Source organism: Acipenser ruthenus, chromosome 5, assembly GCF_902713425.1.
Source record: "Acipenser ruthenus chromosome 5, fAciRut3.2 maternal haplotype, whole genome shotgun sequence".
In the NCBI taxonomy this organism is placed as follows: Eukaryota; Metazoa; Chordata; class Actinopteri; order Acipenseriformes; family Acipenseridae; genus Acipenser; species Acipenser ruthenus.
In genome coordinates, this window is record NC_081193.1 from 76,843,934 (window position 1) to 76,870,013 (window position 26,080).

At 38.5% G+C, this 26,080-nt stretch overlaps 1 protein-coding gene across 1 annotated transcript in view; it reads left to right on the forward strand.

The window, feature by feature from the left end:
• LOC117402338 (CAP-Gly domain-containing linker protein 4-like) overlaps window positions 1-26,080 on the forward strand; it is a 55,472-nt gene continuing 29,392 nt past the window's right edge. The window contains exons 1-6 of the mRNA XM_059024540.1: window positions 1-221; window positions 5,236-5,375; window positions 6,621-6,714; window positions 8,603-8,764; window positions 9,488-9,606; window positions 19,927-20,163. Of these exons, the coding sequence (XP_058880523.1) occupies window positions 23-221; window positions 5,236-5,375; window positions 6,621-6,714; window positions 8,603-8,764; window positions 9,488-9,606; window positions 19,927-20,163 (951 nt within the window). The 5' untranslated portion in view covers window positions 1-22. The remainder of the gene's footprint in view (window positions 222-5,235; window positions 5,376-6,620; window positions 6,715-8,602; window positions 8,765-9,487; window positions 9,607-19,926; window positions 20,164-26,080) is intronic.

Genomic DNA, 26,080 nt, shown 5'->3' on the forward strand with positions numbered 1-26,080 from the left:
ACACACAACAGTATGATTCCACATGTTTGTCTTGCTGCCTGTCTGTCTGACTGTGTCTGTGTTTTCATCTGCAGGTAGTGTAACAGAAATGACCAAAGAGGATATTCCTGAGCTGTCCTCAGAAGGAGATTCAGTACTGGATAGATACAGGAGCCTGTCCCCTGGTTCTGAGAGACCCGTGGTTCACCAAGTAGCTTCTCCTCCCATGCCTGCAGACTGCGGTGAGTGAGTGCCCTGGCTGGGAGGTCCTGCAGCCTTTTCTGGTGGCATCTGGCAACTTGAGGATGTTGTTTCTATGTTTTTTTTTTTTTTTTTTAAATGTTAACCACTCTCTGCTGAAGCCACGAAACTCCGTCTTCATATCTATATATATATATATATATATATATATATATATATATATATATATATATATATATATATATATATATATTTATTAATATGTATATTACACACAGGCTAACTTCACTATAATGATCCCCCATGGGACCTGGAGAAATGTTTGTTATATCAGGGTGTTCACTATAATAGGGTTTGGCATTTTTCTGTATCAGAATAATGACAAAACGGCAATTTTGAATTGAACATCAATATATAGTACTTTTATGAAGATTACTTCACATTGATCAACATTTAAATGGTATTGTGACAAGGTACTTGTGTCACGTGAGGGTAACCGCATTGCAAAACAGAGAGACATGGGACATGGAGTTGAAACGTCGGCACAGGTGCGCAGGATTTATTAAACACAAAACAGAAAGTATACAAACGGGTCATGTGACGCTATCAACGATGGTAACGCACAGAGGACACATACAAGACAGGCAGGCAGCAAGTCTCAATCGAGCACCCGTCTGTAAACAGTCATTTGACCAAACATAACAACTCCAAAAAGCACGCAAAACAAACCCGTTTCCACATATAAATTACACCAACACTAATTTCCCCCAGTGCCGGGCAATCGCCCCTGCTACAAGTATGTTAAAATAAAACAGTAAAGAAATGAAAAAGTAAAGAATGTACACTGACATGCTGAATACAGTAATTACATGTCCTTTCTCTTGAAAAAACTATCCAGCGTGGATTGCTCCTCACGTCCATTGCCTGGTTGCAGTTTGTGTGAAGGTGACGGACAGGCAACGATTGCATTTGTCATGCAATTGAGATCATTGTATCCGGGTCGATACTGTATGTGATCGTTCTAATAGGACTAATTTGCATAGAAAAAATCATTTTTTGCTGTTGGGATCGCTATAAACGGGTGTTCGTTATAAGAAGGGTTTGTTATGGTGAAGTTAGCCTGTGTTTTAGGCAGGTGTGAAAAAATGCTGTAAAGTAAGAATGCTTTCAAAAATAGACATGTTAATAGTTTATATTTATCAATTAACAAAATGCAAAGTGAGTGAACAGAAGAAAAATCTACATCAAATCAATATTTGGTGTGACCACCCTTTGCCTTCAAAACAGCATATATGTATATATATATGTATTAAAATAAATATATATAAAAAATACATATATATTTAAAACTGCAGTGTACAAAATTGAAGGCATATGAAAGAAAAGTTTTTTTTTAAAAATGTACACAAAAAGTTAAATCTTTTATTTTCAGGACGTTTCGGGCAAAAGAAAAGTAAACACAGTGCAGTAGTGTAAACACTTGCTGTCGAAGTCTAGAAAGCAAAGTGTTAAATAACTGAGGTACAATACAAAAGTTATAATGATTAAGAAAGGGGAATTAACACACAATAATAAAAAAAGTCCCATCAGGCTTCTATAGACAGAAGGCTTCTATTCAAAAGACTTTGGCTTTCTACCCTAAAATTACAAAACCACCTCTTGGGGTTTTGTAAACAAATGATATATAAAAAAAAACAACAGAATGCGTGTGTGTGTGTGAGTGTGTGTGTGTGTGTGTGTGTGTGTGGAATAGAGCAGAAAGTGAGCGAGTTTTTAGGATAGAGACAGGATTTATTGTTTTTGTGGTGTGGTCCTGACCCAAACACTAGCCACGGAAGTCATTTTGACAGGTTGAGGTTTTCAAATTTAAATTGCTCTGCGTGTCTGAAAGGTATGCGGTTGTCCATTTATAACTTTTCCTAAATAAATACCCCGACAGCGTTTGAAAGGCAGGATAATGAAAGTAAGGAAGTTATAAGCCCGCCAGCAACAAAGCCGTCATTTTGAATGACTTTAATACATGTTTTTATTTTGAATATAACCTACAATATTCATATATATATATATATATATATATATATATATATATATATATATATGCACAGTTTTTCAAACAAACGTTTTTTTTATTCAAAGCTGTAGTGGTTAAACTGAACACTGTTATATGAGGAGGAGGTTAATGTCAGCAAAACTTGCAAAGAAAATGTACGAAATGAAATTTCATAAGTATTAGTCCCTTAAGTCAGTGCTTGGTAGAAGCACCTTTTGCAGCAATTACTCTTCTTTTTGGATAGGTCTGCACAGTAAGATGGTGAAATTTTTGACCATTCTTCACAGGAAAATTGCTCCAGTTCTGATAAGTTTGTTGGGGATTGTCGATGGACTGCAAAAGTCTCGTCATAAATTTTCGATTGGATTCAAGTCTGGACTTTGACTGGGCCACTCAAAAATATTAATTCTCTTCTTGTTCAACCACTCCATTGTGGCTTTGGCTTTGTGCTTCTGGTCATTGTCCTGCTGAAATGTGAATTTCAGCAGGACAATGACCAGTTTCAGAGACTTTTCCTCAAGGATTCACCTGTACTTCCATTCTCCCCTCTGTCCTGACAAGCTTCCCAGTCCCTGCTGAAGAGAAGCATCCCCATAACATGATGCTGCCACCACCATGCTTGACAGTTGGGATGGTGTTGACTGGGTGATGTGCAGTGTTGGGCTTGCGCCAGACGTAACACTTGGAATTTAGAGCGAAAAGTTCAATTTTTGTCTCGTCTGACCACAAAACCTTTTTCCACATGTCTGCAGTATCATCTTGTGGCAGGATGGCTCGCAGTGGTGAGGTGTGGTGACATCACGGACCAGGAAGTAACTGAATCAAAACAATGGATGGGTGGGTGAAGCTGAATGCAAAGGCACTCAGCGTGGATTTATTAAATAAACATACCAAAAACAAAAGATTTAAACAATAACAAAACACAAAACAAAAAGGCGCGATGGCAAAACAAACAGAAACAAGTATATTTTTAAATATAGCAATTGTTCTTTTTATATTCTCCTCGCTCTCTCTCTCCGCTCTCCCGTACTCTCCTCTCTATACTCAACCCTGCAGCACGGACAGCTGCAGGTTCTTATACTCTGGCCGAGGGGTTAACTAGCTGTTAATTATCTTATTACCCCTCGGCCACAGTCTGCACGCGTTTGGTAAGGATGCATGACTGTCAGCTAGTTAAATAATCAGTAGCTGATCAGTCATGCATCCTCACAGGGTTTTTAAATATAAATATAAAAAACAATAACAAAAGACGCGACGCTTTTATCCGCGCCGCAAACAAATACAAATAATAATAAATAAATACATAGGGGCGGGACACTCCGCCACACATCTACATGTTTTTTTGCAAACTCCATACGTGCTTTAAGATGAGGCTTTTTGAGTAATGGCTTCTTTCTTGCCACCCGTCCATACAGGCCAGCTTTGTGTAGGGACTGGCTTATTGTTGATGTGTGAACACTGACTCCCATCTCAGACGCAGAACTTTGCAGATCTCGCAAGGTCATTGTTGGCTTCAGAGTGGCATCCCGAACCAGTTTCCTGCTTGCCCTGCTGCTCAGTTTGGGAGGGAGACCTGATCTGGGTAGTGTCTGGGTGGTATGATGCATCTTCCACTTCTTAATGATGGACTTCACTGTGCTGAGAGGGATAATCAGCACCTTTTGAAATGTTCTTGTACCCTTCTCCTGCTCTGTGCCTCTCTACCTCTTTATCCCTGACTTGTTTCGAAAGCTCCTTGGTCTTCATGGTTGCTTTGTTGGATCACTATGTGAGTTGCAGCTTGAAAGTCTTTATATACCTGAGGGAAATTTTCTGCTGTATTGTGGGTCATTGAAAAAGCGATTGATACCTTTACCAGCTCACAGACTTATAAAGCTTGATATGCTCCATCATATTCCTCACGAACCCGACATACAATTCCCAGAAAGTACATTAAATGTAAGTCTACCTTTTTCTTGGAGACAGTTTTGTAGGATATTCACAGCCCATTTAGAAGTATTTGTATTGCATTAAAATAATTGTTCTTGTTTTTGATCAAGTTCGAGTTGATTCAGTTCTGGTTCTGTTATTTCACTGTGTGGTTAGTCTTTTAAAGAAATTTGAATTACATGTACTTTTGTCTGTCGAATTCCCCAAAAATATGAGTTTGACCGAAAAAGATTTATATAGGATGAACGTCGGTAAAACCACTCAATATTTTTTCTTACCAAAAATAATAATTTAAGAAGTCGTCTCGTCTGTGTAATTTTTATACTTGTTGTCTGTCCCGTCTCCGTTCCGCTCTGAATGACTAGGGGTCGCTGTCAGTCAAATCAGTGGTTCCTTAATAGGTTAGTGTAGTTTCACCGTCAAAAAAAGAAAGAGTCTCTCACACACACAGAGATTGTATTAATGATTTAAATATGGCTATATTTACTGTAGTTCCACCACCATTTAGACCACTTTCTATGTTATCTCGTTACTGTACTGCAAAGGCTCCCATACCGAACAGACCTTATGTTCTAGTCCTGGTATTTAATGACTTTATAGCATGCAGTATAAAAATTGGGTGCTTGTGTAGGTTGCTGTATGATTGCCCTGAAGTTACCTGAGGAATCGGTATCATTATTTGTGAAGCTGGATATCTTCAGGCTTTCGGGTGACGTTGATAACACATAGTAGTGCTTGTTAGGATCTATTGAACTATCCAGTTCCTAGTAGCTGGATAATCTCAAAATGTTGTTAATGGGGTTGATCCAAGTGATTCTGCCTCAACAGCACGACTAGGTACTGTAGCTCCTTCCATACCATCACCACTCTCTATGTGAAGTGTCTCCTTCCCTCTGTAGTCTCCATCTACTGTAGTCTCGCACAAAATAACGTCATCTCATGGTGACTTATTTGATAAGCTGCAAACATGAACAATTTGTTAAAAGTTGAATCGTTCAGGAAATTAAAATACATCTAACATCACTTGTGTAAAGAATTACAATGCTGCACGATAACCGCTACACTTTTCATTTCAGAGTTCTCCTTCTTCGACCCCAATGATCCAAAGTGCCAGGAGATCCTGTTCAGCCCTCGAACCACTGTCTCTGAGCTGTTTGCTGTCCTGAGACAATGGGTCCCGCAAGTGCAGCAGAACAGCAGCGTGATCGGCAATGAGGTCCGTGGCTTTTATACAGGGATGGGGAAGGGTAATCAAGGCTGTGACGGTTTTAAACATTAAACAGTCAACAAAATAAAACATGTTTTCATGAGCGTGCAAAACATAACACTAGGGGAGGTTTTCACTTTTTGTACGTTTTTCACAGTACAGTATGCAAAAACTGATAGTAACCTAAGCCTGGTAAATACGTGTTTATTTTTTATTATGCATAAAACAAAAAGATGAAACTGAAACGGTTGAACCACCCCTAGCTAAACATGTAGCTAAAAACATCCTGCTGTGATTTCCACATTTTATTCAAATGTTTTTATCATTTATAGTGTCTTGATGCATTGTAAACCACTGTACTTGAATACTGGTGTAAAAATCATAATAAACAAAAGAAATCTACAGATGACTAGAAATACTAAATGTCTACCTTTACATTGAAATGTGTCTCATTGTTTGAACAGGTTGTTTTGATTTGTTTAGACAGGACTTTTAAATGTTTAGGAATTAATGTTTAGACGTTAAATGACCATTAATGACGCAAGTTAGCTTTCAGTTGTGCTCCCTTTCTTTTTGTTAAATGGGTATTAACAAATGGGTTTTTCCTGTTGATCTTGTTCCTCTATTCTGTTGAAGCATCGTATTTCTGCTATATTGCTTCAGGTTAACTTACTATGTTACAATAATTACCTGCTGCCCATAGAAACTGTGTGGGATCAGGGGGTGTGGTTCAATATCCTGTAACCCAGGGGGTGAACTCCTTGCACTGTTACAGGTTACAGTGCATGGGCTTCACAGGAGTCAACAGTTTTGAAAATAAAAAAACAGCAGCAAACACATTCCCATTGGCAGAATTAATTTTTTCTCAAATTACTGTAATACAGTAATTAGTAGTTGCATTATAATTCACATTTGGCTCGGAGGTTGATGTATTGGCAGGCTGTTCTCAAGGAGGATGGAAGCTTGTGTGCATAGAGGGAAAATCACCTTTGGGGAATGTGAACAAATTGTCATTAGGAGACTGTGAACATTTTAGTCAACAGACTCAAAGGAGTTATGTTTTAAGTTATAATAAAGATTCCCATTTTGCTGCAGTTTAAACCAATCCATGTTCTAACGCAAGTCCTGTACAATAGATGTGTCTCATTAAAACTTGTCTCATTAGAGCGTTCGAATGGCACAAACTGCTGTGCGATGGGAGTCTCAAAGGTATATTTCAATGAGTGAGCTAGGGGACGCTCCTTCTCTTCACAGATCCTGAAGCGCGGCTGCAGTGTTAACGCTCGAGATGGGCTGACTGACATGAGCCTGCTTCATTATACCTGCAAAGCTGGAGCGCAGGGGATCGGTGAGAACAGACTGCAGTGCTCGTGGCATGGGAAAAAACACAAAACAAAGGGTTGTAAGATGAGAACATTGCCTACAATTGACAGACAAAAATGTTGTTTAGCATGAGATGTGGTAAATATCAAAAGGTGGTATAGAAAACATAAGAATGTGTCAGTTAATTTCTGCAGATATACCCTATGGTAGTTCCAATAAGTAAATAGTAAAATAGTAAGTATTTTCATTTTTGTCTATTGAAAATCCCCATCTTATAGACCCTTGTCTGAAGGAAAGAGAAGCAATATGTTTGCTGTCCCATTAAGCTATGTTTTCTGATAACCTTTTTGCGGTTTACTGTTGTCACGTTCTTGACATGCTAGTTAACAGCAATGGGTGGATTTCTACCTTTTTATTTAAACCGGCCCATAACCGAAGTTTTTTTTCCTTTTATTTTCTGCCAGTGTTGGGATTCTTTGAAATTTGGAAATGCATTTCCACATGCTGTAATGTGGCCAGTTAAACAGTCAGGGTTTAATTTCACCTTGTATCCACTTGTTGTCAGGATTTTACTGATATTACGTTCAAAGGAAAAAAAATAAAAATAAAAATAAATCTTGAAGTCACAGAGGCCTGAGGCCTTTTAAACAGGAAGCTGTTGGTTAGTTGATTCAGTTAAGGTTGAACATGGCTTTGCATCCTTGTTGATATGTGATAGCTGGAGGTAGAACACAGAACACAGAAAAAGAATAAAGAAAGTCAAGCATGACACAAACTTGAAATTCAGATAAAAAGAAACAACGGCAACTTTGAACTGTCTTTGTTTTGATGTCTTTATACTGTACTTCTAGATCAACCTTACAGGAATGAAACAAAGATTTAAGAGCTGCATGTACATGCAGGCGAAAATATGGAACAATGGAGTAAACATTCCCCCAAGGAACATGCTTGTGGATTGCTGCAAACTGTGGGGCGCAGTACAAGTATTACTTTTCTGCAGCAAATAGTAAAATATAGGTCTCACTGAGTTAAGATTATGATGTATTTCATAATAAGAAATCTCTACGATCTACACCAGGGCTAGTTTCATAGGCCACTTACCTGATCCTGATTAGTATTACATAGGAACATTAAAAAAGGGCAAGCAGTTTCTAACGACTTTAACATTTTCATATTTCTTACAATCAGAGTGCAGCTGCTCGAATATTATTATTCTTTTTTGCGTATGACCTGGGAATGTGCTTTTAACTGTCCTGAAAAGCCCAGGAACTCCTAGAAACTTCACATTTCTCTTGCACTTCCTCACTGATTAGTGAAATTCCATGGCTACCATTAGTTTGATGTTTGACGTTCTCACTGAACCTGCTTTATTTGAAAGTGGAACCTCTGCAATTTTACTGCGGGTTTATTTGAGTGATACTTAGAGGAATCGCTTTAATTAGTGTTATCATACCATTTACTTTATACAGTCTAATTTACTGTACAGGGGTCAAAAGACACTGCAGGAAGTCATGGAATCCACTAGCTGGAAAGTCTTGGCTACTTACTGGAATTTTCAAAACAATTCAAGCACTTTCACAGGTCTTACGAAAAAAACCAACAAAAAAAAAACCAACATAATTGTTTCAGCGATGGCACTCCAAAACGACTGCAGATCTCATAAAAAGGTAAGATAAGGCAAGGTAACTTGGACATACATGTTATTTAATTAAAAAGAACATAAAACATTTCTGATTTCTGCTAAAAACATTACTGGTCCTTGTTTATTGAAACAGATAGAAAAAAGATGGCTCATGATTAGCTAGCATCCTGCTTTGTGAATCTGGTGCCAGCCTCTGAAGTGTGAGCTGCAGGACGGTGCAAGCTGACGATGTGTGTGTGTGTGAGTTTATCTGGGTGTGTCTGTGTTTTAGGCGATGCAGAGACTGCTGCCAGCTTCGCTTCCCAGTTGCTCAGCATGGGGGCTGACCCCAGCCTGCGAAGCCGCTGGACCAACATGTGCGCCCTGCACTACGCAGCCTACATCGACGTGCCAGAGCTCATCCGGGTTGTGCTCAAGGCATCAAGACCAGGGGGTGAGCGGAGTGGAGGGGGAGGGTAATGGGGATAGAGGTGGGGTAAAGAGGGTTTAGGGGTGAGGGGTACGGGGGTACGGGGGTTAGATCTCTGTCATAATGATTTACAGTAAATGTCATAACAGTAAATCAGGGTTAAAAACTCACAGCAGTCCTGCAGCCAGTTCTGGGTTTGAGAATACCCCATTGTTTATGTGTATAACTGAAATGACCAGGTAACAGACATTTAAGTAATCTGGCCCCTGCTAAATCTGCTCTGAATTGATCGCATTTATCGTGGCATGAATAAAGGACTCTATTACAGAATAGAGGGGTGCAGGTTGAGGCAAAGCTGGGGACTATTACAGTATAGAGGGGTTCAGATTGAGGGAGAGTTGTTGTATAGAGAGGTGCAGATAGAGGGAGAGTTGTAGTGTAGAGAGGTACAGATTGAGGGAGAGTTGTAGTGTAGAGAATTGCAGATTGAGGGAGAGTTGGGGACTATATTACGGTATAGAGGGGTGCAGATTGAGGGAGAGTTATAGTATAGAAGGGTGCAGACTGGGGGAGAGTTGGGGACTCTTACAGTATAGAGGTGTACAAATTGAGAGGAGGTTTGAAAACTTTGTGCTGAAGCACAAAGGGTATCGAGAGAATGGTGCATTGTTTTATATTTAAAGATACAGTGCATGGAGGAGCCATGTGTAATGTACAGCTTGCTCTTTGGTTTCTTTGATGTAACAGATGTTGATGCTACCTGCAGTGACTTTGATTTCGGCACGGCCCTGCACATCGCTGCTTCTAACTTGTGTGTACGAGCTGTGAAGTGTCTGCTTGAACACGGGGCCAATCCGGCCTTCAGGGTAATTATTTTTATTGTTATTGCCGTGCCCGGCCCATGATAGAAATGCTGCATGTCTTGTTTTTTTATGACATATTTTGTTTATGCCACAAATGCTTATACTTGCTAAAAAAAATCAAAAGGAATATACAGTAGCTCTCCCAAATCTTTTAAAGGTACTCTGTGGTAATCTATTCCTTTTGCAAAGCTTTTTCCTTCCAACAGGTGAGCTGCATGCAGAGAAGTGCATTCTTCAGAGCCAGTGTTGAAATTCCTCTGTTAAAATATCCTCATCTTAGTCAAAACTTAGCTCAAAGTTTAATTTCATCTTCAAATATCTGATGTTTTATAAATAATTTGGTTTAAATGATACACAGTATGCTTTGCAATAGAATGTATTTGCGTTGCATTTTGTCTCAATGATGTTGGGACATAATATATAAATGACTTGTGGAGATTTGTCAGTGCTACAGTAACCCTCACTGTTAATCTCTCCTTATTCAATTGGTACTGAAATGCTACCCATCCCATTATGGAAATATTGATTTGATTCAAATTAAGGGGAGAAAAAAATATTAAAACAACATTTTCAGGTCAGAAGAGATCCCTGGAGAGATTAAGATTTAATTATTGATCCGGAGGTGAAAAGGTCTGGATTCATCGTTGTTACACTAAATGTAATTATCACATGGATGTTTTCTGATTTGCCCCTGGCTTGAGAAATACTTGTACATAATGTTATACAGTTCATACACAGGTCATCCTACTTTCCATCTGTATTTTATTTCCAGAGGCACTTGTTCTACGTGATTTGTTTACATAAAATATGTGTGTCTTTGGTACTCATGGGTTCTTGGTACTGCAGTGGTGATTTTAATATTGGAGCGTTCATTCTATTTCATTGAAAAGTCCAGGTATTCTCTAATGAACAGCTGGCAGAACAAAATATAACTCGTTTTGAGCAGCACACCCATTGAAACTGCAGACCTCTTGGAGTGGCAGTGAACTGAATAATAGCCTTAAAAAAGAGAATTAAATTCTACAATCATTAGAGGAGTGCAAACAGTTCCTATTGGAAGGAAGGGGAATGCGATTAGCGCACATTTAGCATGTCACATTAAACTGATCGCAAGATCTAAACAGTGCACTCATCTGTTGTGAAAACCAGTCGATTGAAACTCACCACAAGTTGTTGGGGTTTCTGGTATATTTAACACCCAAAACACAGGCATCCTTGCATACCTTTACATCTAGTAGAGGTTAGCATGGTAGAGAATAAAAAGAACAGGTACCTTGGTCATTTCAAACTAGACTCTGTCTTCTAGAATTAAATTAATCACTTTAAAAAAGACCCATTGCTTTTTTTCCTGTGGATCTGCTCAGAGTTTTCTTCTTCTTGTAGCCACTTCAGAGTTGGAAACTGAGACGTCACTTTTAACCAGAACTGCAGAAAGAAATTGGAGGCTGAAAGCAGACTGGCTGAATTACAGTGGGTAGGGAAAAATAGATCAGGTGCAGGCTTTAGCACTAATTTGGGAAGTTTTTTGTAAGAAAAAAAGTTTATTACTATTGATTAGTATTTATTGCAAAGCATTCGTACATTAGCACCGCTCTTTTTTTTCCTTTATCTTTAGAATTCTGGTTAAGTGCTTTTAACTGCAGTACAATTGCAAGTTGTTTACACTAGGGGGCAGTGCAGGGTTGTGTGCGATCTCCCTGGCTTCCATCACAGCACACAAAGTACACTTGATTTGTCTGCTGTTTTGATAGAGGGCTTTAAAACAGTATTCTCTCACAAACTGCACCTACACTTAGTCTTTTGTTCCCTGAAGGACTTTCAAACCCTCAACCTCTCCAAGCTCTTACTTTTCTATGAGCAACCCACAGGCAGTTACTTCTTAAAGATTTTAATTCTACTTGGTTTTGTTGCATTTCCTGCACCTTTTACTGCTTGTTCAGAGTGGTCAAGCATATGATACTGATACCCAGTTCTGTTGGAAATGAACCAAAACACAGCTGCCATCCCTCATGAGCAATTTCATACTTATGTACTAACTACAGCAAACATCTAGATAATGAGGAGAAGAGTTTTCTAAGATCAAGTCGAGGGTGTTATACTAGCATGGGAGACTCCAAGTAGTTCCCCTTCGTGTCCCATCCACCCCGCCCCCCCCCCCCCCCCCCACGAGTGCATTGAGGTCCAGTGTTTTTTTTTTATAAAGCTTGACTCTAACCCAAATTGCCATTTGGCTTGGTGACAGTATGCTGTTGCTGTGCTGTCAATGGACTGGTTTGTTTGCAGGCTTCATAGAAATCACTCTCGGGTCTATTTGTGATTGAACTATTTCCCCAAAGATGACGGCACTATGATGAAGTATGAGTCTTCTCTTGGAGTGACAGCATCTCTGGATCCCCTAGCTGTCCCTACCTCAGTGCAGTGCTCTTTATAAGCCCTCTTCCTAGACAGTGCAGCTGTTTTGATAGTCCTGACGTCCTCTGCAAGCTAATCGTTTGCATTCTGCGCAGTAGAAAGAACTCTGCAGTTGACTTTTCAAAGTTATCAAGAGTGTGTTTATAGCCTGTGTTCCCATTTGTCATTCAGTGGTGGAACACATTTTTTTATTGGGATAAATGAAACTTCAAATAAAACAATCAGATGTGTAGGCTTTTTTTTCCCCACAATGTATTTATTTAACAAATTCAATATTAAATCCCAAATACAGCAAACTCTGTTATCCAAACACATTTTTAAATCCATCTTCATTCATTTCTTGTTTGTTTGGAGTGCAATATTAATAATGTAACTTCTCAATGTTACACAGAGGAAAAGTAACTGAAGGTGTAGACCAGTGCCATGGAGAAAATGACAGTTGGTGGGTGGGTGGGTACACAGCCACCAGGAATGACTGGCACGAGAACATAGTCATGATAAAAACATGTGGCCCCTTGAGAAAGTTGTTATGCAAAATGTTATATGGGCAGCTGGCTGGTAGCTTTTGAGCACAAATGTAAATACAGGCCCATTTGAAATAATATTATTCTTAGGTTTTTGAATATACTGACTCCTGGTTTGCTGTGCCATTTTTCTGAGAGCCCTAACTGTTAAGTTGCCACTGAAAAGCTAACATTCTGTCAATTTTGAATATGCTCTGCATACAGGTTTTGAATTCTGAACCTTGATATCAGGGGTGTCTAATCATGATTCTGGTCAAATTAACAAATTAACTACGTTTGGTGTCAGTTTAGAACAGTGTTTAAGCAGATGTTAGGACTGGACGGGCCATCCCTGCTTCGTAGTGACTAGAATGGATTTAAGCCTATCTGGTAGTCAAACAAGACTGAAGAGAAGAGAAAAGCTGTTTGAAAGAAACATACACCCCACCTGTTGGAACTCCTGTAATGCTATGTGCCCCAGTGGTTAAAATGTGACCACCGGCCACTAGAGACCAAGGACATATGTTCACATGTAGCGGTGTATAAATAATTCAGTCTAGTTGTGACTACTGCCAGATAAGATGTGCTTCTCTGTTTTGGGTTGTGAAGCAGTGTGGCATAGTAGATCTGGCCAAGGGCTGGAAATCTTGAGGTCTGTGTTTTGGAGACCCAGGATAGCCATTGACTGTACTTGGTGATTTTTTTTCCAAACCGCTCCAAACCGTCTCTCTGCCAGGTCAGAGGTTAGATTTTCACTTGCGTGTGAAGCTGTTGTGGTGTTTTCTGCTTTTTTCAAAGATGTTACATCGTCATCTAGTCATGAACGACAAAAAAACATTGTAGAAACCTACAGAAATAGGGATTGCAGTTTTACAAAATCTGTGTTGCCTCTTCTAGCAGCTTCACTGTAGTGATGTTTTGCAGAGAACTCCACACAGAGGCATGACATAGTTGCATTTGCAGATTCAGAAACTCTATTGTTTCTCTGATTTCTCGACTCCAGCTGTAACACTGAGGACAAACAGGAACCCTCTCCCACTGGACACTAGGATAGCTTCTGTAGGAGATTATAAAAATAGATTATAATGAATTCTAGCATTCATGGCCATGTTCAAAGTATCCCACTTTCACAGCTTACACACCAACTTCTTAACACAGAATTCTGCAGAGGTTTTGCAGAGGGGAAATACAAGTTCCATGTTACTGTATACCACAGCAGCACCATAAAAGAAGCATCAGCTTGTTTTGATGAGTACATATCTATGAGTTCTGAGTCCCAACGATGGGGCCTAATACAAAACACACAGAGACTGCAGGGGTAAGAAGATGAATTGCATGCAATATTTTCTATAAAGCCCTAATTTAATAAAATTATATTAAAACGATCTATAGCAAGGTTTTATTGTATTTAATAAGCAGTAGACCTGGCAGTGTTGTACAGGTGTTTAATAAGAAGTAATCTGGAAAGGATGCACAACTAAAATGTCATATTTTGAACAGGAGGCAGGTGACACAGTTCACACTTGGGGCTTTTGTTTTTTTATGGATACAGAAGAGGGGCTTGCATGAGTAATATTGAGTGTAGGCACTTTCCTCAGGTACTGCTTTTTATCACAATGGTATTTCATTTTTCCAGTAAGATTTGATAGAAAACCACATAGCACTTAATTATTTTTTCTCCTGACAAGTGTTTAGTTTAGCCTAGTGGTCCAAAGATCAAGCATTTTTATTTTTTATTTTATTTTATTTTTTTTTGGTTAACTACCCAATTTTTAATGCTAAAGGAGAGGTGTGCACCCCTAGAGCTGCCAGGTTTGGTTCCAGGCTAACGCAGACTGTACTGTACTTGGTTGAAATGCCATGCACTGGCATTTCTTTTTATTCTTTTATTTTGTATATTTGGTTGCCACACTCTACGTGCTGAACACGATAACTGGCTTGATTTTGCACCAATTGGCTTGATTTTGCATCTTCACCAAACTTTCATCATACATTCCTAGCCTCTTGTAGATTTGCCTATAGTCTGATAATACAGTATCTTGATTTTATACACATACTTTTTAACCTTTCAGGTACTGCTGGGATTATAACATGATTATGAGGACCCTTTGTAAAGTATGTGCGTGCACTGGTTTAAGATACACACAGCAGCTGCAGAATTCACTAGAACACATTTAAACCCATGTTTTTTTTTTTTTTGTTTTTTTTTTTTGCTGAGCCTTGCATTATTCTACTAAAGGATTCCCAGTGTGATTGAACACTGCAATAGTCTTCTATGTGAGTTACCGTGCTGTGCGTCAGCGTTCCAACTGTTTTTTGCAGCTGACTTGTTAATAATTAATAAAATGTATGACACCATTTTTATTGTTTTGTATTAACAACAAAGCCCACACAGATAAAATTGCACACATTTGTCTTTATTGTTGCAATTGTTCCAATGAAGGAGAACCTCTGTCTGTATAACCTTAGCAACAACTTGATAGTTTTGCTATATTCCAGGAGAAATGTTGGTTTTGAAGGTAAAATAAATCAATACGAATGTGCCAGAATTGTCAGTGTTAAGTTTGACCTTCTGTGTTGAATAGAAGATTAATGCATGATTTTAGAATGATATTACAGAAACGGTTCAACGGCAGGATTCAAAGCTGTGATATTAAAGACTGTAAGCTAAGGGTTTATTGCTTGATCTGGAGTGGAGAGCTCAGCTTGTTTTTGATATTTCAGTGAGTCTGGCAGTATGAATAGCAACTTGTATATTGCATTTATTATTTAATGTGATATTATTTAGAGATGTACGAGAATGGACTTTTGACAGTCGTGGGGAAGTCCTGATCAAGCTCTGTCCCTTGTCTCTGGTTGGCTTTTTTAATACCAAGTTTGTTTTAATGTGGTGCGATAAGCACGAGATTTGCAACAGGATTACAGGAGATAAGTGTATTTCTGTCTCGGTAAGATGACGATTCCTCAATTTGTCCCTTTTGATGCATTTTGACCCATGGAACGATGTTAATCGTACCAAACTGGCTCTGGGCTACCCTTTCCAGGTTTTCCACTCTTGGAACACGCATTTCCAAAACTATCATATGATAATGGAATGGTGAAACGAAAATTCTAGAAAAAGAACATTCCACTCTGGGTGCCAGAAGTTGTTGTAAACACAGCGAATGGTGGGTTAACGAAAGCAGCACCGGTAAAGATTTTTATACCAACACGTTCCCTTAAGAACACTATTAATACATATTTGAGTACCGTCATTTCCTAGTACATGTTTTAGACAACCGTCTAGCTAATGTTCAGTATAGGGTTCCGAGCAATGTGACTCCTATGAGTAATTAGGAGTCTGTTGAATACACAATCAACTTAGAAATCTGTAAACCATTCAAATAGGGCCCACCTACGTGGTGGTACAGAATTTTACAGGCATTAAAATACTGAAGAAACAGGCACTGTGGTATACTGTATCTAGAACAAAAAAGGGTTAGATCATAAAAACAGGACTCCCGAGTGAACCTTTTCACATGCACTGTATAGTAAGTAGTGCTGCACAAACCCATAATTTGATTGATCTCTCCACAGAAATTTGTGAGGATTGCTGCTATTCTAATTTCAGAATGAAAAAGTACTCTAATATGGTAGTGCTAATCTCCTTTTAAGAGTTCAATTGATACCTGTTAAACCATTTGTGTATCTCAATTGTTCTGCCTGACTGTATTTATATTAATAAAGAGGAATTACTTCTGCTTTTTAATGAAAAGGTAAAGCTGCATTCACACTGGACGCGAGCGAATCATTTAGAAGTCACTGCAGTCAAATGGGAGTATCCACACCAGCAGCGAGCGACTTTGCTTTAAGAAAATTTTGTGTTGCTAAAATAGAGCCTGTTTCAATTTTTGTACAACACGGACAGTTTACGTGTTTTAAGGGTAGGCGCAGCAAAAGTAAATCAGCCAAAAGCACCATTCCACATTTAATTTGTAGTTCCCAACACTCTTAGGTGAAATGTAGAAAAAAAGTAAATACCTGTCATACAGTAAGAGAAATAAATCGCCAAAGTACGGTAAAAATGTTATACTTCTTTCTCCCAACGTATTTTTTTGCAGACCCCAAGCACATTTATCCACACATATGTATATTACAGGGCATCCGATATTATTTATTTATTTTATTTTATTATTATTTTTTTTTTTTTTAATTTAGTAATCGCCAATTCTTTTTTATTATTTTCACCAAACTTTTATCATACACCCCTAGAGTTTTGGAATTTTGATTTTTATAACAAATATTTTTAACCTGTCGGGTATTGTGTGATTTATTAGGACCCTCGGAAAGTCAAAACACGCTGCACTTATTGTCTCAAGACTCCTTTAGACCTTGCATTTAAAGAATTGTTTTAAAAAAAATAAATAAATAAAGGTAATTCAATCAAATGAAATTCACAGCATTGTGCTTGCTGAGGTGACTTTTCTAGGACTTTGAATTATTCAGCCAGGTTGGTTTGATGGTTTATCTCTTAAGCAATACTCCAGTCATATTGCAAATCCATTGTCTGTGCACCAAAAGATTTTGTCATTTTTAAAGACCTGTGTGTCATCTGCACAGAGATTAATGTTGCCCTTACTAGTGTTGAGAGGCCATATAAAAATATGATGGTAAAAAAAGGACGCAGTATTAATCTTGAGGCATGCCCTTCAAGAGAGGCAGAGTGAAAAGTGAGTTAGTTGAAAAGCGTGGCTTTGTCTTTGAAAGATAAGACCTGAACCTGTCAATTGCTCAGTAGTGAGGTTGACACTTTCCTGGCTTATGAATAGAATGAAAGACAGACCTTTACTATCAGGATGCAGGCTATCCAATGCTTAATTATTATTATTTTTTTTTTTAAACCACTTCAACTCCATACTGTCGCTGCTACATATGATGTCAATCCACACAAGGACAGCAAATTAAAAAAAAAAACATTTCTGGTGTAAACTTTAGAATGAAATAGTACTCTAATATGGTAGTGCTGCTAAGTACTGACCCATTTCATGCACTAATCTCCTTGACGGACTTCACAAAGTTGGAATACCTCATAGCTCAATATTGTAGTAGGGAGATTACATTATTCATTATTTCTCTCAAATTGATTGTAGCTGACACAATAATTTCATACATATTAACTGTTTGTGCACTTCTATCTGCCTTAAACATCTCAAATGCCCAAATGCTTATTTAGTTTTCCTTTCTGTTAATAATTTTTGGGTCAACTAAGCTGTGTCTTCATGGTCAAAGCAAGTACCTGTATGACTGTAAAGCACATTAGTCATTAGGGGAAGCAGCTGACTGGTTAAGAACTTTGTTTGAGAAACTTACTTATTTATGTCACTAAAAACTTTTTCCCCGGTTGGGAAATAGCACCCATAGACTTACAAATTTATGCTAAAATCTGTGAAAACATAAAATGCAATGCTTAAAGATATTCATCACCTTTATAACATGTTTACCCCCTAAAGCAGGGGTGCACAATTCCGGTCCTGGAGGGCCGGTGTCCCTCCTGGCTTTTGTTCCAACCTTGACCTAAATTACTTAATTGGACCAATTATTACCAATTATTGGTCTAATTAAGTCATTTAGAACACAGTTGGAACAAAAGCCAGGAGGGATCCGGCCCTCCAGGACCGGAATTGTGCACCCCTGCCCTAAAGCAAATACAGCATAATGTACAGTGCCTTGCATAAGTATTCACCTCCCTTGGACTTTTCCACATTTTGTAGTGTTACAACCTGGAATTAAAATGGATTTAATTAGGATTTTTTGTCACTGATCTACACAAAATAGTCCATAATGTCGAAGTGTGGAAAAAAATCTACATGTTTTTCAAAATTATTTACAAATAAAAAACTGAAAAGTCTTGATTTGCATAAGTATTCACCTCCTTTGCTGTGACACCCCTAAATAAGCTCTGGTGCAACCAATTGCCTTCAGAAGTCACATAATTAGTTGAATGGAGTCCACCTATGTGCAATTAAAGTGTCACATGATCTCAGATTAAATACTCCTGTTTCTGGAAGGCCCCAAAGTTTGTTAGAGAGCATATCTAAACAAACAGCATCATGAAGACCAAGGAGCTATCAAAACAAGTCCGGGATAAAGTTCTGGAGAAGCACCAATCAGGGTTGGGTTATAAAAAAATATCCCAAACTTTGAACATCCCCGGAGCACCTTTAAATCCATTATTAAAAAATTGAAAGAATATGGCACAACCGCGACTGTCTAGAGAAGGCCGTCCACCAAAACTCCGTGACCAGGTAAGGAGGGCATTAGTCAGAGAAGCAACCAAGAGGCCAATGGTAACTCTAAAGGAGCTGGAGAGATCCACAGCTGAGATGGGAGAAACCGTCCATGGGACAACTATAACCCGGACGCTCCACAAAGCTGGGCTTTATGGAAGAGTGGTGAGAAGAAAGCCATTGCTAAAAAAACCCATATCAAATCCCATTTGGATTTTGCCAAAAGGCATGTGGGAGACACAGCAAACATGTGGAAAAAGGTTCTCTGGTCTGATGAGACCAAAATTGAACTTTTTGGCCTTAGCGCAAAACGCTATGTGTGGCGCAAAGCCAACACTGCTCATCACCCTGAGAACACCATACCCACGGTGAAGCATGGTATGTGGATGCTTTTCATCGGCAGGGACTGGAAAACTGGTCAGGATTGAGGGCAAGATGGATGGAGCCAAATACAGAGAAATTTTAGAGGAAAACCTGTTTCAGTCTGCAAGAGACCTTGTACTGGGGCGGAGTGGTTTAAAAACAAGAACCTGAATGTCTTAGAATGGCCCAGTCAAAGCCCAGACCTCAATCCGATTGATGTGGCAAGACTTGAAAATTGCTGTTCACCACTGGTCCCCATCCAACTTGACAGAGCTTGAGCAATTTTGCCAAGAAGAATGGGCAAAAATTGCAGGCTCCAGATGTGCAAAGCTGGTAGAGACTTACCCAAAAAGATTCACAGCTGTAATTGCTGCCAAAAGTGCTTCTACCAAGTATTGACTCTGGGGTGAATACTTATGCAACCAACAAATGTCTTTTTTTTTGTTTAATTAACTTTTGTGTCACAATAAAAAATATTTTGCACCTTCAAAGTGTTAAGTATGTTGTGTAAATCAAATGGTAAACATCCCAATTAAATCCATTTTAATTCCAGGTTGTAACACTACAATATGTGGAAAAGTCCAAGGGGGGTGAATTCTTATGCAAGGCACTGTACATCCCCTCTTGGTCCTGGATAAGAAAGTGTGCTAAAATATACTAACTCGGCTAACTCCACCCATTAGAAGATAAGGTCAGACTCCAGGGCTATATGTCAGGAAGCGCCTGTGTGAGTTTGTGATCAGTGAACTAATTTGACCCTCCCTCTCTGCTCTCTCCAGAATGACCGCGGACAGACCCCTGCAGATGTGGTGCCGGACCCCCTCGAAATGCCCCTGGAGATGGCGGATGCCGCGGCAGTTGCCAAGGAGATAAGGCAGCTGCTGCTGGACGCGATGCCCTTGGCCTGCGACATCAGCTGTGCCATGCTACCCAACTACAACCAAGTCTTGGGCAAGACCCTGCTCAGTTCCCTGGGCTTCAGAGTGGGTGACCGTGTCATCATCGCGGGGCAGAAGGTAGAGTGCCTATGTTGCATACTTCAAAACTAAAACAGCAAAACCTGATCTAGAATGGTCAACAACCCCCCCCCCCCCCCCTCCAAACATCCAATCAGTTTTGTTTTGTCAAAAAAATTTGAGAGAAAGATACAATAAGATGATTAGCTGGAGAAAAAGTATTCAATCAATTGTTACTATCGTCACTTTAAATAAAACAACATTTGAAATAAAAAAAATAAAAAATCTGGACGACTTAATTGATTGTCCAGTATACTGGAGAAAATACAACAAAGGATTAAAGTGGTTGTAGTTAACAAATAAAATCACAAATCTTAACCTGTCGTGCACTTCCATTCACTATATATCGGGTACTACATTAGGTTAATGATGGGAAAATAGACATTGAGGAGGTAGGGACAATTTCACTCTCCTGGTGAAATGACCAAGAAAGTGCAAGCTAACTTAAACAGTTCGCTAGGGTTGTCATTCTCAGGGCTGTGGGTATAGTTCATAGTGACCTACTTTTTCAAGCTATTGACACCTGATTAGCTATTGAAGGCTCAATCTCTATTTTTATAAACATGTCATGTATGACTCAATCAGCTTTTTACTTACCGTAATAAATACTCTTCATATGAAAGTGTGTTGATTTGATTTTGATGACGATTGTCATTTCATGTGGGCTGTAATGAATTATAATCCAAACCATGGAGACAAATGACATTTCTTAAATGCGAACAAACTGAACAAATTGTTCTTTTGATTAAAGTTGTTTTTATAGCTGAACAATTTTCTCCACCATAGACATAATAAGTTGATCGTTAAAACATGAAGGATTGATTTTAACATATTTTTTTTTTTTTAATTTAAAGTCTTCACTGTAATAATGATAGTGATGCTGCATATTATTGACATTTTGAGTTTAATTAGAAAATAAGGGAATAAACTGAAGTGTGAGTCATTTCTATGAATGGTTTAAATGAAACTGGAAATATTCCTGATTCAGTCCCCGAGGTTACCCCACAGTACTGTATAGCTGATATTGCAAATACGAAAATGTCAGTGAGCAATCTGAGTGAGAACAGCCATCTGTCATTGTAATTTATAAACAAAAAATCATTTATCTGGGGTCCACAGCGACTCTTACAGCAAAAGCACTACCGTGAGATTTTGGTGGAAAATGTCCCAGTTAATAAAAAATTGGATAAGTTGGTAACACTTTATAGTAAGGTGATGCTTATTAATGTTTTATAAATGTATAACATGTGTGTAATAACTGTTATAGAGATAGAGTGTCAATAAAGCATAAAAGATTGTTAATAACCCTTTGCGGTCCTATGTCGCACCTGGTCCGACATTGCAATTTTCCCTTTCCGGTCCAAAGTCGGACCCATCAAAAAGACGCAAAAAACAGGTCTCTAGTTGTTTTTTCTCCGGAAAAAGCTGAGAAAACCATTCAATGGTGAGATTGATAGGAGCCGAGAGAAGCCGGGAAAAAAAAAGGGGGGGGGGGGGAGGGGTGTATCTCATGAATACAGATAGCCCCGGCATCACATAGATAACACGGACATAAACAAACAAGATAGCTGCTTCTGTATCCAGCGCTCAAAAATATCACAGACATTTGCAGAGCTTTTTTTTGATGTTATAGTAATAAAATAATGACTTGGATTGCATTATTGAGGAGTTTAGTGATAAAACGAGTGATCAGGAGATGATTTATCGGTAAGAGGTATGTGAAAAAAAAAACAGCAAACGAGGGGTGGGGCGGGGCTGGAGATGCAGTACTGAGTGTCCTGTTGATATGCAGTGCCTTTTAAACCTGTTTTACTGTGAAAAAAATACTTTTAAACAGCGCGTCTAACATAAACTGCACGTGTGAAAATAAATTGGACCTGACGTGCCTGAGACGCGCTGAATAAATGGACCGCAAAGGGTTAAACATCCCAAAGCACAATAGGTGGCTAAAAATGGTCCCCTGTATAAAACTGTAATTCCATCTATGGCTATAAACTATCTGATATTTTATTAACACTTTATAACCCAGTTATTAAGCACCTATTATATATTTATAAAACATTAATAAGCAGCACCTTAATGTAAAGTGTTACTGATACGTTTTTATTTATATATTTATTTTTTTCCTCCCCGATTTTGTTGTGGCTACATCACTTAATGATTAGAAAAACTTGCTTTCCCGCTGTCAGTCACCTTTTTTCACCTGCCAAGCTACACTAACTGTAAAGGCAAGAGCCCAGTCCGGGAAGTCTCCACCTTGACTTGTAAGACGCCTGACTAGTAGGAAGTACTGAAGCATGATGAACAATGAGGGGATCTAACCCCTGTTGACTTTCCTCCTTTTACCCTGCAGAAGCACAGGCCAATGCTCTGCTCTGTGGAGATAAGGCTTTGTGGAACTCCGGCATGAATGAAATCCAGTTAATAAATCTTGAAATAAAACAATAAGTTATGTAAAGTGTCAGACTTAGAGACTTGGTGTATATCCGTGACTGTCCTTGTCCTTGTGGCTGTTGGCCAGTTTGCCCAGAATGAATAAGCATGTCTACAACATTCACCCCACGCCACCTTTATAGTACAAACAGAGCACATTGTAATAAAGCATTGTAAAAAATAGCAAGGGATGGTCCAAAGCATTGTCCAATCTTTGCAGGGGTTTCGCTGTCGCTCGTCACTCGTAATTTGCGAATGTTTTTTGAAAGTGACGACAAAAAAAAAAGTGGAATCGTCACTAGTGACGATCGTTTCTATTTGTACTATAAAAAAAATCCCTTTTGTTAAAGTCACACACAACGTCTCGTTCTTCAAAAGAAGGGATCGCTAAACCATAGAGTCACTGCTGCTGATCAGATCAGCGCCTCAGCCTCATCGATTCATTGACTCTGCAACGTTCTCATCCTGTGGTAGACGACGTAAATGCAGTCAGCCATTCAGTGCCTCAGTTTCATGTTGCGTGTCAGTTACCATGGTAACCCAGACCGCTTCACGAGGCTGTACTAGGTGCTGCTGTAGCTTTCAGCCTCACATTATTCTTTGCAACCTGACAGCTTCTGCTGCTGCGCTTTCACGACTACAGAGAGTTTTGCTCAAACCTTTGCATCCGCAGTGTTCGTGCTAGGCCACGCCATTGCGCCAGTGCCCCGCTGAAATAAAAAATGTCCCGCTGAAATTCTCTTAACGCGCTCGTGTGTCCCTCTTCCCTGACCAGACGCAATCAATACCAATACGCAGTAAATGAATGCATTTTGTATTACCATGACATGTCTGACGACAGGCTAATCTTTTTTACTTGTTTGTTTACACTTGCGTTTTCATAATTAAACTCCCGTGCCATTATTTATCAGTCCAGTAGAATGTGGTCACACCCTCCATGGTTACAGTCAGTTTCATAGTAAAGCCTGGACGACAACATCAGGCTTGTTAACAACATGGCCCGGAGCAAATATAACCTTGTATCCCTGTTACCCCCGACCATTACTTCTGGAAGAATAAGTAATAAGCTTCGGCAGTGACTGTTGAAATATAGGTTATTATAGTTGTGCTTAAAAATACTGTGCGCAGAAGATTTGTGAAACGAAAACGCATCATTAACTAAAAAAAAAAAAAAAAAAAAAGTAGCCTAAGGTAACGTTATAAAATATGTGAAATGTGTCTTTTCTATGACCAAAAATGCTAAAATTCAGGGCCAAAATTATTCCGTATGTGTTAAGCCCCAACTGTCTCTTGACCATTTCGCCAGTAGGCCTATAGCGAGCATGATAAAATTATATATATACAGTGTATGTGGTTTTATACGGCACTGTATATATGCCTACAATACATCTTGCATTGAAAAAACACCACTGGAATCGGAGTAAAGGAAATTATTATATAATACAGTTCACGTGCAGCATGGTTTTGGTAAGTAGCATTGTCTAAACTATATAATTATGTGCAGTATTAAAATAAGTTAAAAAACATAGCAAATCCACAAAACCACTGAAATATAGTGTATATTTGACATTTTATTTGTAGTGTTCTGTGTAACACGGGCCTATCGTTTAACCTGAAGCAGATATACGCGCTTATCATATTATCAACAACACCAACGTGTGTTGTAAAAATAAAGCAACAATTGTTTTGAAAACTGTCCAGAATATTTACTTGGTGGCTAAGAATGAAAAATGTCAATTTTTTATATGGAAATTGTCAAAATAAAAGGGGAAGCTGGAAGAATTTACCAGTCAGGACAACGGCATTTAAATACTACTACTATTAAACTGTATCTGTTGGTAATGTGGTTTCTTCTAGCAGTTTTCAAACTGGGGTACACGTACCCCTGGGGGTACTCGAGAAAAATTCTGAAATGGCAGACAACGCATTTTATTTAGTGCCACTTGCCAATCTATTGCAAACTTTTGTCATATAATCAACGTTTAACCGCTAACACCTGTGACAGAGCGTTCAGTGCACACATGACTAATTTACATATTAAATATGTACATTTTAAATAAGCCCTGTTGTTTAAATTTAATATAAACAGTTGGGCGGTTACTGCAGTCTGTCTGGGATACAAAAAAAGACATTTTAAAAAACTAAAGTTTTTTGTTGAAGTGTGCATTCTTACAAAATATGTCATTTGGTCTTGCAGAGCCCCCTGAAATGTATTTGCGTGTAGACTTTAGATTAGAATACACATCAAATGCAGGGCTCTACATTTTGATGTTTTACTACTGGTCCCTTGGGCCACTGAGGTAGTGTTTTTACTGGCTCGGATACAATTTTAACTGGCCCAGTAATAAGTACAAAACTTTATCACCCTGCTCTGCAAGTTAATAGCAGAGTAATGCATTAGGTTGTGTGTTAGCGCCATTCAAAAATAAAATAAACAATCTTATGGATTATTTGTTTAATCATTCTGATTAGGAGTGTATACCATATGTTTAAAAGGTAATAGCTGATCTATTTTTTTTAATTCTGGCTTTTTGTACATTTAACATGTTTTGAGTAGATGACAATATAAAAAAATAAAATTAGTTGGAATAAATTCACTCGATATTTAATTTTTAAACTGTAATTTTGTTATTTTATATATTGTTATTTTTGGCTTCAGAGTTGATATGGCGTCAGTAAATTAAAGAAGAAAAAAAACACAGTGTTTTTCACTGTGGAAATCTGGTAATCCTAAACTACATGGACAGTGTGAGAAACTGAAGTTCTGCTAGAAATTTTGGTCGGACAACAAAATCTCGCCGAACTCGACAAAAAACTCACAAAATAGTAAAATGTATTCAATCTTTTCTCAAATTACTTTGCTTAATGCCGAAATTAAGCACCGTGCAGCATTGCGTAAACTGCAATCTCCGACTGTAGGCATTCAAGAAATGCATCCATTAAATTAGCAAAGTACTCCGCCAGTGCTTTCTTCCACAGCAATATGTAAGAATCTAAAACATGCTATATTAAAAACCAGAGCAATACATCAATAGTTTTCAGTGGAATTGACTGACAAGTAGGCGCCAGCCTTTCAAAAGGCTGATTGAAAAACAATAGACTGTCAGTCATTCACTCAGGCAGAGAGTAGAGACTAATCTAATTACAACTAAACACATTGCGGACTAGTAAATAAAAATAATAAAGTAGAATACCGTTCTGTATAATGAAAATACAACTGTTTTATGTGTGGCCATCAATGTGACTGCTTCCGGGGCTTTTAGGTATAATGTAATATATCTCCTTTATTTCGGCACTCCCGTGTTTCATGCTTTGTGAGAATATTTAATACATACGGACAGAAAGGTACACGAACACACAGCCCCATATGTGTTAAGCGACTGGAGAAAATTACATTTTAAAACCAAAAACCGCCAAAATGACTGCCGTGGTGCTTCTAGTGTTAACTATTTAGATTATGTTATTCGTTTTTTGCTCAGCACTG